Raw genomic sequence first — 13,397 nt, forward strand, 5'->3', positions numbered from 1 at the left:
GTATTCTGCTGGGAGACCACATTTACTCTGTGGGGTTCTTCCAAGGCAGTTGTTTGAGTTGGCCCATAGATCAGATGCAAAGTATTCTGGATCCAGATCATGTATGTGAACAATGAAACCTTAGTCCTGTCATTGGCAGGAATAAGAACCATGGACATCACAAAAAGGTCAGCTTTGGGACAAAGGGCTTATGAACATCAAAAATGGCCTCCCGGAACAAATCTTTAATCCACTCCAGTGGGTAAATATTTGATCAAGTCATTTTCAAGAAAAGGTGAATTTCCTTGTTTGCCAAGGGCAGTCAGTGTCCTTGGTTTCCTTCTGTCTGCCAGGATTAAGGATCTTTGGAACTAGTTTCCCCACCCAGTTATTTGATCACTATATAATCAGAACTTGAGGAATCCAGTGCACACAGCTGGAACCCATCTCCAGGAACAAAGAGCTGGAAACCATCTTCAGTTGGAGGGACTCTTCCAGATTTTTGTAAGATTCTTACCCCTGGGTAATCTATCACTGTATTTTTTAAATATATACATACTATTTTTAGCCATTTAGCTATTTCAATGAAAGAATTTTTCCCCCTGTAAAGCCTATGGGCCCAACTTATGAACTAAGAAAAAAATGAACCAGATTCTAAAGTTTAAAATGAAAGCAGATTTCTTTTGATATTGTGTTTCTAAGAGTGTGTGTGTGTGTGTGTGTGTGTGTGTGTGTGTGTGTGAGAGAGAGAGAGAGAGAGAGAGAGAGAGAGAGAGAGAGAGCACGCGTGTATAAAGGGAGATTACTGAGACTGGGAGCAAGTGGAGGTTTAGGAGGAATTCCGGAATTGTGATAAAATCCCCAAAGTCCTGAGAAAGCCATTAGCTGAAGGGCATCTGGATACCCCCAGGGAACAGGCATTAAATGTGGCAGAGCAAGAAGAGAAACAAAAAGAATGCTTTTAGCTTCATTTTCTTCTAATCTCTACTAATTTTTTTACTTAAAAAAAGTTTTGATTGCTATTTAAGAGCCAAGTGAAAAACATCCAGGAAGGTACACTGGCAGGTTGAAGGGAAGAAAGAAGGAAAAGAGGTAAAGAGAAGAATATTCCTTGAGAGTTATGCTTCACTTTGTGGGGTATTGTGTGAAGCTACATGTATGGAAATTAAAACCATAGTCACTTATCATAGAGTGTAAGTTAATTCCCTGGTGTGTAAAGTTGGACGAACCTCTTGAATACAAAACATTGCCTGTGGAGAGAGGAAGAGAATATGAATTCTTGTGTAGATTAAAGGATTGGTTTGAGACAGATGATAAAGTTAATCTGAAGAACAATGAGGACATATTTCATTGACAAAAAGCTGACTGACACTTATGTGCTTGACTATGGAAGGTTATGTGTGAGTTTGATGACCAGATGTGAGGCTCTAAACCCTTGGCCTAGGCATATTCACCTCAGCACCACAAATAATCTGTCTCATACTTGCTTTCTCCCAAATTCATTTTACCTCTTCTGGGGAAATTTAGGATTGAATATATGAGTGAGCAAGTTGTGAGTTGGGGAGTACATATTAGATACACGTGGCCATGCTGTGTACCATCTGGGCTTTGGTTTCTGGATGTCTTAGGGATTCAAGATTACGATAAGACAGAAAAATTAAGCTAAGTTCTTACAGAATTATTGTGCAAATATTGTAGGTTAAAAGCAAAGATTTTCCTTTACCTCTCCAGACAGGGATGTGATTCCTTCAACCTCCAACCAGCAAGTGGCTTTGTAGGATATGAAGCCCCTGTGTGGCATCAGTCTAGGGCAGTGGTTCTCAACCTTCTGGCCCTTTAAATACAGTTCCTCATGTTGTGACCCAACCATAAAATTATTTTCGTTGCTACTTCATAACTGTAATGTTGCTACTGTTATGAATCGTAATGTAAATATCTGATATGCAGGATGGTCTTAGGTGACCCTTGTGAAAGGGTCGTTCGACCGCCAAAGGGGTCGCAAGCCACAGGTTGAGAACCGCTGGTCTAGGGCCTTAATTAGAGGTGGTGTGGGCTTGGCTAATATTCTGAGCCTTAAGAAATGATACATTTCAGTGAAAGTGGATCACAGGTCTTCTTATCATCTATTTCTTTCACAAGGTGCCTTATGTTATCTACCAACTAAACTTATATAACTTGTCTCTGTAATTCCTCTAGACTTTCGCTAATAAAACTGGAAAAGATTCTCTTATGCTTAATGAGAACCATGGAATTTCAGACTTTACAGTTAGCAACTCTCTCATTCTCTAGATAAACAAACTTAAGCCTGGAGAGGAAAATTAAGTCAATCATTAAAAAAAATTAAAAAATATTGAGGTTCTACTATGAGGCAGGCACTGAGATTCAAGGTGAATAATATGAGCTCTGCCCTCCTGTAGAGTGTACACCAGTAGAAAACCCTGACAAGTAGTCAGGTAATTGGATAACAGCTTGAAATGGCACCTGTGGAAATTGGCAATAGGTACATCTTTATTTTGTGATATCCTTGTGGGCAGATACTGAGCTTTATGACCGTTGCTTTGACACTTGTATCTAATGGGGTGTCCTTGGTCTCATTATCTAAACAAACTCTAGACAGGCCCAGCAGCTCAGACCCCCTTCTTTGAACAACAATATCCCCACAACCTGTAGAGCACTGGCACAAATTACAAGGACCCATGGTCTCCACTATAGCGCGCAAATGCTAGCAACATGTCTACCCACCACTGCCACCTAATGACTCTTTTCGTTACTACAGCTCTGGTTCTACTTCCTGATTTTGAACTCTGGGTTTCTGGCCCCAGGCAGAGAGGTGTTGCCTTGGTGACCCTAAGGTCTTGTTCCAACTTGGGAATCTGAGATTCTATAATTGCTTTTGACATTAGAAGGCAATATGTGTCTATTGAAGAACAAGAGACCTAAATGAATCCAATTCAATAAAACGTTGATGAGGTCTTCCACAAAACTAGAAAAAGAAAACACACCCAGAAGACTAAAAAGCACAATGTAAATGTAAAGAGCTTGGCAAATGGGAAGCATGGCAGGTGAGCAGCTGTGCTGAAGCAGTGGCCATGTATGAATACTTGTTATTCTTTTGGGGCTGGCTCTTCCCTCTTCAGTCATGAACCACATTTTTGCTCAAGTTACAAAAACATGCTTTCAGTTGATTCTATTATAAATTATAATTGATGTCCGTAATGGAAATTTTTTCAGCTGCTATTTATTTCAAAATTGTGGAATGACCAAAAAATTTCTTAGTGTATAATTTGGTGTTCTTCAACAGTGTGCCAAATTTGTGTATTGTTATTATGAATCAGACAAGGTGTATCAATGCCAAATGATGATGAGAAAGAGTGTTCACTTTGCTCCCTCTCTCACATGCCTTCTTATGAAACCATCAGAACCCTGGATTTCCTGGTCTTTCTAGATTCACAGACATACTTCAAGGGCTGTTTAGTAATACTACAGGCTTAGTGCTAGAACTTGTGGCATCTTTAACGGTATAAAAATATTTGGCATGAAAATAATTTTATTGATATAGAAAAGTACAAAATAAAGATTACTAATTAATTTAATGTCTATGAAAATGTAACATTTGTTTTCTTTTAATTTAGGATTTGTATGACTTACATCACACTTAAGAATAAATTGAAGGTCCAATTTTTTCTCCCATTGTAAGAATTTCTCATTAGTGTGATGGTTACTAAGAAATCATAGCCAATCCTAAAGTAATTAAGTTGCTCATTCACAAACAATTTGAAAAACAAAATTATAAAAATCAGTTTCAAATTTTTGTGAAAAGTCACTTTTATTATTGGATGTGGGAACACTCATACATATTTGATATAATGTGGGGAAAGATATGACGGTTTTTAAAGGCTCTGAATGTTCTTTAAATTTTTCTCCAAAGAAGTAAAGACATTGTCAGAAAACTACCTGCTTCAAACACCAAATAGTTTTCAGTTCTCAAATCTTCACATTTCTTAGCACATAAAGTTTTAAAAGATCTTAAGAAATTTGTTTTCTATTTTGTTATAAACTATACTTGTTTAATTATATTTTAATAGCTATCATTGAGATAAAATCATACTCCAGGAAGAAGCATTATATTTACTTTATGGGTTTATTTGAGTGTCTATGACACACTGCCCCTGGGAAGTGTGAGTTCTACAGTTTAGACTGAAAACTCTTGACAGATAATGGTAGCAATTCTCTTCTCTTCCTTATTCTTTTTTTAAAAAAAATACTTTATTTATTTAATTTTTAAAATCCTCAACCCAGGGTATTTTTCCATTGATTTTTAGAGAGAGTGGAAGAGAGAGGGAAAGAATGAGGGAAATATTGATGTGAGAGAAACAGATTCATTGATTGGTTGCTGTAGGAGCCCCAACCAGGGCCCTGGCCAGGAAGGAGCCTGCAAAGTAGGCACATGCCCTTGACCTGAACCAAACAGTTCTTTGGTCCACAGGCTGACACTCTATTCACTGAGCCAAACTGGCTAGGGCTTATTCTTCTTTTCAGGAAGATGTTAAGAAATCATGACAGCCAATTATGAGGACTTTAGCTTGCAGAAAAGTTCTGAAGAGGTTTTCTTTGTTGTTGTTGTTGTTTTTTTATCACATAGTAACATCATATGCCTGTTGTATAACAGTCTATATACATTTATAGGGAAACTAGAAAATATTCTCTGAGAATAATCCACATTGTCCTAAGGATAAGCTTGAATTCCTCTTCCTCCAGTCTTCTGTAAAAGTTAACCCCAGACCCACTTCCAGGAATTGCATTGATTCTACCATGCTCCTCCCTGTTTTTTCTAACTAGTACATAATAATTCCACCTTTAGTCACAAACCAACTAATTCTTGGGGAATTAGGTCTGTCTCCATTCACCTCAGGGCAAAAGTGCTCCCAACTACCCTCCTTTTATCCAGCTGGTTTATTAGCTTGAATACCTGGAATCCTGACTTTAACAATCCTCTCATTCGCCCTTTCCTGGGTTTAGGGTTCATTAAAAGTCCCCCTTTGATCTCTTTGGACACTATAGCTCAATTGGTTGAGCTTCATCCCATGCACCAAACATTTGCTGGTTCTATTCCTGGTCAGATCAAACCCCTGGTGTTGCTTTGATCTCTGGTCTGGGTGCCTATAGGAGGCAATCAATAGATGTTTCTCTCTCACATCAATGGTTCTCTATCCTTCTCTTCTCTCTTTCTCTCTCTCTCTCTCTCTCTCTCTCTCTCTCTCTCTCTCTCTCTCCCTCTCTCTCCCTCTTCCTTCCTTTCTGTTTAAAACCAATTAAACATATGTCTTTTTAAGTCCATCTTTTTGATAAGTCTCCTATCTTATTGTCTCATCTCAGTGAAATGGAGCTCCTATTCCTTCCCCATGGATGCTACATATCCTTTTAGAGAGGACTTGGTTATGTCTTAATGGTCTCTATGTGCCTGGACCTAGCACAGTGCCTTGTACCCAGAAGAGCTTATGTAATTTTTGTTATTCAATTAATTAATAAATGAATTAGAATGTGAATGGATATTGTAATGCTATGACTGATAGAATGGTAAATACTCAGTGAGTCTTAAGGGATAGGAAAGAATGTTTGGGGCTGGATGTTGTGTTCAGGAAATTGTAGATTGATTTTCCAAAGCAATGGCTTGATAAGAAATGTGAGATTAATGAGGAAAAGATATTATGCAATTTAGGTGACTGAGAGTATTTGACTCATGATGCCCTCTCCTTTTAGCCTAATTTGCCCCATCATACCTTCTGCCCTTGGCAGGAGCCTTTGTTAGTAGAGGTGATGATGGACCTGGGTTCCCTGTTGTTGGTCTTCATGCTGGGTCTGGGGTTGACCCCACTGACGCTGGCTCAAATGACAACACTATAGACTCTTCCTGGCCCAGCACTATGATGCCAATCCAAGTGGCCACAATGGCAGATACTGTGAAACCATGATGTAGAGATGAGGCCTAACTTCACTCTGTAAAGACACCAGTAACAACATCAAGGTCATCTGTGAAGATAGGAATGGAATGTCTTACAAAAAATTTCAGAATAAGCAGGTCTCCTTTTCAGGTCAATATTTGCAGGCATAAAGAGGGTCCCCCTGGCCTCCCTGCCAGTACAGAGCCACATCAGGGTTCAGAGACATAGTTGTTGCCTGTGAACATGGCTAACCTGTCCTTTTGATGATTCCTTTTACCGTCCATAACCAGCAAGACCCTGACCCAGAGTTGGCTCTGCTCTCCATTCCTGGCATTTTCCCCCACACACTCCAAAACAGTGGTGACTACATTCATTGCCAGAAAATGAGCTGCTGGATCTTTTGTTTTCTGTGTTACAATATGTTAGTAAATAAAAATGTCTCTGAAATCAGTAAGAATCAAAGTCTTCTCATCAATTCCTGGCTTATTGATTTTTCCCCATTTTCTCTACTCAACTGTCCCCAGAGAGGATGGCATGGAACACAAATGCCTTTTTCCCTATCAGTTAGCTCCTTCTCAGTCAATAGGGAGGTAGACTTTCCCTTTTTGTGAGTGTAAGGATGTGAGAGTCATCTTACAGTAGAGCTGTGAAATTCCAGGGCTCATGGCTGCTAAGCAAAATTTTCAAGAGGAGCAAATTGTTCTGGCTGTCAAATAAGCCAATATTCCTTTTACAAAAGTTAAACTTTGAGAAATAGTGTTTAGAACTAAATACCAACAGATTAATTAAACTTTCTATCTACCTCCCTCTTAAACTTTCTCTCTCTCTCTCTCTCTCTCTCTCTCTCTTTCTTTCTTTCTTACACATAAACACACACACAGACTCTGCATGTACATCAAAATTCACTCCTAGAATGCACCTCTTGTCTTAGGCAGGAGGTAATTTTGAGTTGCTGTGACTAGACTGCTCCCAGGGAATTCTCCTGATTATTTCATATAAAGTTTAAAAATTTGATTACTTTTCATTATTTTATCTTGAAACTTTTACTTTTTCAATGGGGGTCGGGCAACTGTTAGGTCTTTGGGAATTTATAGAAAGATTCCAAACTTATCCCTTATTCTTCTTTGTCTAAATTTGTTTTCAAGTAATCACAAGCTTAGGTAAACAGACTCTCTTTTCATAAAATACACCAATCAATTCACAGATTTAATTGCTAACTTCCTGCTACCTAATTTCTATCAACAGGTGTCTGAATATTTTATTTATAAAGTAGTTGTTAATAAATAACAATTATGAATCACTAGTTTTGCTGTCTTGTGAATATATGACTGTAGTGGTCACGGTATTCACAATGGTGTCCTCTCCTGCTGCCTATATTGCCCTGAAATGGGCCAAAAGCCTTGCTTCTTCAATACCCAGGTTATAGATCAGTGTCCAGGTGCCACCTGGGAGAGCCCAGACTCAAAGTATTTAAACTTATGCAGGAAGAAATGGAGAAGTAAATTACTGGTGCACACTCAGCACATGAATCTTTCTTCCTTGAGTGAACCTAATTCAAACTTCATATCACTGTCATTTCCTAAGAAAGTAGGAAGAAGAGTTTTCCAAATCTCTTTTAATAGAAAATTTGCCTTATTGTAAAATCCCAAGAACTTCTTAGGAAGTGAGAAAGGTCCAGATTTTGGTAGAATATTAGGATCCTTTTCTGACATTCTCCAACCAGTACCTTCACCTTGATATGATGCAAGATGACTTCCATAGAGATCATTGACCTACTCAAGGCCTTAATAGGAAAGGCCAAAGGTATGGATCATTATTATATTGAGTGTGCCATAGCTGGGAAAACACATATCTTCTCCAAACATCTGCTTAGATTATTATCGTTGCATTCTCTGCTCTGGTGTTAGGGCAAATGACTGTTTCCTAGGAAATTACATGGCAATGGGATGGGGCTGGTTGCTGACGTGCTGATGGAACTAGCAGCTGGGTAGCCAAGCCTAACACTTTTTGCTCTGGGTCTCTTGTGCTCTCACAACCTAAAGCTGCTTAAAATGAAATGTCATGTGACAGGCAAGTCAGTCTTTATCTCAGTCTTTATTTGAGGAATTGAAGTCCTGGTCAACATTGCAACGAAAAGAAAACAAAAACCTCAAAATGCCCAAGCCCTTTGAAGAATGGTGATATGCAAGGAAGAAAATTCCACTCAATGTGAAGAGGAAAATTTTCTGTAGGGACACAGCATAAATTCTAGTAGCTGAGATATTTCAACTTAAAAACAGCCTTCTAATTTGGAAGGAATACAGGTACTCTACACAATAAGGGAGAGGGGAATAATAATATACACAACGTGGTGTAGTCATTCATTATTTTATCCAGTTTAAAGGAAGTAAAGGAAACCAAGAAAAAGGAAATTACAAAAATGACCATTGCCAACACTTACTGAGCACTTACCATGTACCTGGCATTATGATAAGCACTTAACATTGATTTTATCATTTATTTCTCATAACATCCCTAAAGGCAGGTATTATTATACTCACTTGCTTATGAGGAATAATGCTGAGAGAGATTAAGTAATTTTCTCCAGATCATATAATTAAAGTGGCAGAACTAGTTCTTTGGGATCACAGTATCAAAAGAAGTTCTTATTGAGAATCAATGTGGTAGAGTAGAGAGAGCCTTTGAGGCAAGCTCTGACCAAAAAGTATGTGTTGGGATGGTTTGGGGACCATTTCATTTTCTGCTGTAGCTCTGGTACTGAGATACACCCATTGATGGCTACATTGGGCTTCTGTTGCCAAATATTTGTTTATGTCTTTTTAAATCAGTTGGTTATTGTGGCTGAGGCTGTGGGTTTGCTCTTGCATGAATAGTTTAGTTTTTCTCTGTAGCCAATTGTCTTTCTAAATCATATCTTGGACACAAAGAAGTAGGTTGAGAAAAAGTTAGACAAACCCATGCAAAATCAGAGGTGTGAGATTACCCCTGCAAGATTAGATATGGGGGAAATAACCCAAAGTACATTGTTATGATGAAGCTATTATCCAAGTGCTAAGTGTACCTTCAGAAATTCTATCCATTAGTCTAAGGATGAGGAGTTAATCAAGCATCATTTCTCCCTGTTACTCTTCTTCCCACAACTGTCCCCTTCTCTCTCTTCCTAAGTCCATGTCTCATATCTATAGCTGTACGCACTGAAATATGACCTAGAGCCTTCTGGCCTTTTCTATACAAGCAAAAGGAGATAGCATTTTAAAGAATGAAGTTATGTTTGAAACTGGTATGCAGGATCCTCATCGGCCATTTGAGTCACCCAGACAGTGTGACCTGCCATCATGAAGCTTCTTTGAAAACAAAGGACAGTAGTACCCTTATTCATTAAACTAGGACTTCAGCTACTATCAGCTCTTGGACTGCATGTGTAGAAATGGGCCTGTATGACCCTCAAAAAAATGGTCCTTTCTGTTTTGGTTGCTCACTTCCTGTTGAGTCAGAGATTAATTTTATTTGCTCTAGTACAGAGATTTTCAACTGGTATGCCCCCACAATTTTTAAAACCTGCAGTATCTGACTAGTCAGGGAAACTGACCACTTTTCTCTTAGATTGTCAAATTAAAAATAATTACAACCAACATGATAGCTGCCTGGTGTGAATGAATCAAAATTATACGGATTTTTTTTTGTCAGATTGACAAATAATATACTTTTGGAGTGCTTCAGAATTTAATAATTAGTTTATGTGTGCCATGAGATGAAAAAGGTTGAAAATCGCTGCTCTAGTGAGTCAGCCCTGCCTCATTGCCATGGTCAAGGAGATTCAGTTCATGAGTTCATGCCAATCCCAGGAGAGACCCTCAGATGGCAGCATCTAGTTAGTTGGTGTTGGTGAGAGATTCCCACTTCCTCTCCTACCCTATCCCACCCCTGATTAAATTCTGTTGCTAAAGAGAAGCAATTTTGAACATAAATGTCTTTAATATCCTGAATATTTGGGGAGTGGCAAGAGAGAGGGAATAGAAGATGTGGAAAAAGCACTGATTTTAGACTCAGATAGGTCTTGGTTCCTTCCTTTCCTCAGTCAACAGAAGCAATGTTCTGACACTATATGGCAATGCTTTCTTTGTTGTGCTCTGAAGGTTTTGGTTAGTTTTGTGTTTTTTTAAAAAACTCTATTAAACGTATGCTTATTTTACACTGCCGAAAATGCCAACAAAATGATTCTGCAACTAGAGTCGACAGCAAACTGACAACAGCTATTGGGAAGATAGACACAGCATGAAGGATACATGCATGATGACGGATTATATCACCATGGCCTAGTTTTTAGGTTGTGCATAGAAACAGCAAGGAAAGAAGTCACAGTCCAAGTCCTCTTTTGTGGAGATTGTGCTGTTGACATTTATTTTTTAAATTTCTTTTATCAGTCAATTCCACAAGCCTGGGAAACACCTTTATTCCCTATAAACATATCATTTCATTCATTCATTAGTTCCTTTGTTTTGTTTATTAGTTCACTCAACATATATTTACTATTTTCAGAGCACTTAGGCTGGATACTCCATTTTTACTTTTTAAAATAGGATTTATAAGTGTTTTTTTTTAAAAAAAAAACAACTCAATTTTAATATCATTAAAAGAATGCCAACGGGTGAAAAAGGTGAGGGAATTAAAAAGTACAAATAGCCAGTTTTAAAAATAGCCATGGGTATGCGAAATCAGCATAGGAAATATAGTCAATAGCATTGTAATAACAACATATGGTGGGTGCTAGACTTTTGGGGTGAACACTTCGTAAGGTATATAAATGTATCATCACTGTGTGGTACACCTGAAACTAATATAGTATATGTCAATTGTAATAGAAAATTTTTTTAATTTAAAAAAAGAATAGACATGTGAGAGGAAAGGCTAACCTTAAATGTTACTCTATCCTTTTCCCGCACCTTCCTCAATTCCCAGATGTCAGGAATTAAAATCAGTTTACAAACTCTCATTGGCATATCCTGTCTGTCCAAACTTTTGGGAATCAGAGTCTCCAGGGAACCAAACACTCTCCTAAGTGACTAGAGAATTTCCTCAAGAGACGGACAACTCCAGTGTCATTTAGATCTGCCTTTTCTCCCTTTTCACACCCTGACCATAAAGGACATATACACTTGGACATCCAGCCCGTCAGTCTCTGCCCTGAGTCACTGTACTGGCTACAGCACCGTCTCCCTATAAAAGAGAAAAGTTCTTGCTTTCAGAGAAGAGCATGTTTGCAAACTTTTAACTCTTGGGGAAGCAGTGATGAGAAAAGTTGTGAGCAGAGAAGTGGGGAGAAAAGAGTAGACTATAGAGTTGAAGAAATATCAACTTGCCATTCTCCACACCTCTCTTTGGTGCCCATTTCTTACCTTCCTTTCTCCTACCTCTTGATTTCTCCCCAGGGGCCTCCAAGGTAGTGATGGCTCTCCAGAAGACCCTTTCATTGCTTGTGCTCTCGCTGCTGACCTTGCTGGGGCTGGGGCTGGTGCAGCCCTCCTATGGCGAGACCAGAAATGAAAAATTCCAGCGGCAACATGTTGACTCTATAGGGCCAGGTGGCACCAACTTGTACTGCAACAGGAGGATGGACAAACAGGAGATGACTAAGCTTAAGTGCAAGCCATTCAACACCTTCATCCACGAAAACATCGGGACCATTAATAACATCTGCAACAACCCCAATATCCGGTGCAAGAATGGCATGATGAACTGCCATGCAGGTGTAGTGAGAGTCACAGACTGCAAAGATACAGGAAGTTCCTCTCCCCCCAACTGCTCATACAAGGCCACTGCCAGCACTAGGCGTGTTGTCATCGCCTGTCAGGGTAACCCCCTGGTGCCTGTGCACATTGACAGATAGATGATACCCTGCAGGGGTTATGGTCCCGTGGTTGACCTTTTACATATTCCTTAAATTGCAATGAGTAATACATTTGAGTTATCTCAGGCTCTGCCTCCTCTGCTTATTACTCCCTTTTACCTGTATAATCCATTCTGTTAAATGCATCAAAGAGAAATGGAGACATAAACCTATAATGGGACTGGGCTTTTCTGTAATAAAAATTTCTACAAACTCTTCTGTTTCCTTTTATAATACTGGTCAGCTTAGCTCTCTCAGATCCTATCTTCTGAAATTTAGTTATTACGTATATGATATAGCATTTCAAGTATTTTAAGGTGCTTCCATCTCAGTTATCTAATTTTAATACCACCACACCCCTGCAATGCTGATGTTGCTACATATAGGAGCCCAAAGTTAAAGAATTTGCTGAAGATGATGAAGTTAGTGGAAATGCTGAAGCAACAAATCCACTTCAACTGGCTACTAATCCGGGACTTTTTCTACTTCATCATAAGGAGTGTTTTGAGAGTATCATCTTTTTAATATTCTCAAAGTCAGCAGTTGGGGGAAGCATTACAAATTTGGAAGTATAAACTGGCAAAATGAGACTTCATTTTGTACAATTGTCTGTTTAATTGGCAACCTTGTTATATTTGGATCTAATAAGACTAAGACATGATACAAAGAACTATATTTTTCTCTTCCCAAACTTTTGAATCATTGTAGTAAGTTAAAGTATTAACAATGTACTAGATCATTAAGACTCATTCACTCTTCCTGATTTAAAAGATTTTCCATGTATTCCTTTTAATAAAGAACTCAAACTACAGATATCTATGAATATGGTGCTATGGTATTTATGTGGAGATTTTTTTCTTTTATCCTCTTTTAATTATTATCTAGTTTTTAACATGCACCAACACCTTAATACCCTCATAAACTGGTTCATGATTAAAACCTATTGCATCAATGACCACGACACAGAAACGTTTGTGTGATATACTAAAGACAATTCTCACACCCCTCCCTTTCCCCTTTGATTATTTTGAAACAAATTGAGGAATAGATATGTATGAAGACACCAGCAGCTATGAAGGGAAGTATGTATGTGAGACTGTGTGTGTGTGCATGTGTGTGTGTGTGTGTGTGCACGCATGCCCCCCTGAAAGGACAAAACAGAAAGTATTTGAATTACAGGAAATATCCATTGTTTATACTTAAGGTGTGCAACCTGATTGAGTACACATTTGCATTGTGAAAGAATCACTACAATCAAGGTAATCAATCTATCTGTTACCTCACATAGTTACCAAAAGGGACTCCATTTTGGACTGTTTTCAACCATTCTTTTCAACACGACTGAACATCATAGCTGAGCGCAGCCAGTTTCTACTGAATGCATATTGCTTTCACACTATTATAAAGTCAAAAAATCATAGGCATGAGAATTCATGAGTAAAATTGTGAATCATTTTTGCTAATTCAAGTCACCAAACGAAAACTTAATAACTAACCAAATTTCAGCCTCTTCCAGAGGTGGAATTGTAAACCAATCAATTTGGAATTTCCTGATCAGCACTGGTAAGTTAATCTGCCTGATATGACCC

General features: G+C 38.4%; 1 protein-coding gene across 1 annotated transcript; it reads left to right on the plus strand.

Moving 5' to 3' along the window:
* The first annotated feature begins 400 nt into the window (after positions 1-400).
* On the plus strand, positions 401-12,621 carry RAB6 (ribonuclease 4). Its single transcript, XM_014454713.2, has 2 exons — positions 401-483; positions 11,351-12,621. The coding sequence occupies exon 2, from the start codon at positions 11,368-11,370 to the stop codon at positions 11,806-11,808; it is 441 nt and encodes a 146-aa protein (XP_014310199.1). The 5' UTR covers positions 401-483; positions 11,351-11,367; the 3' UTR covers positions 11,809-12,621.
* The last annotated feature ends 776 nt before the right edge of the window (positions 12,622-13,397 follow it).

The sequence above is a fragment of the Myotis lucifugus genome, unplaced genomic scaffold (assembly GCF_000147115.1).
Source record: "Myotis lucifugus unplaced genomic scaffold, Myoluc2.0 scaffold_38, whole genome shotgun sequence".
NCBI lineage: Eukaryota > Metazoa > Chordata > Mammalia > Chiroptera > Vespertilionidae > Myotis > Myotis lucifugus.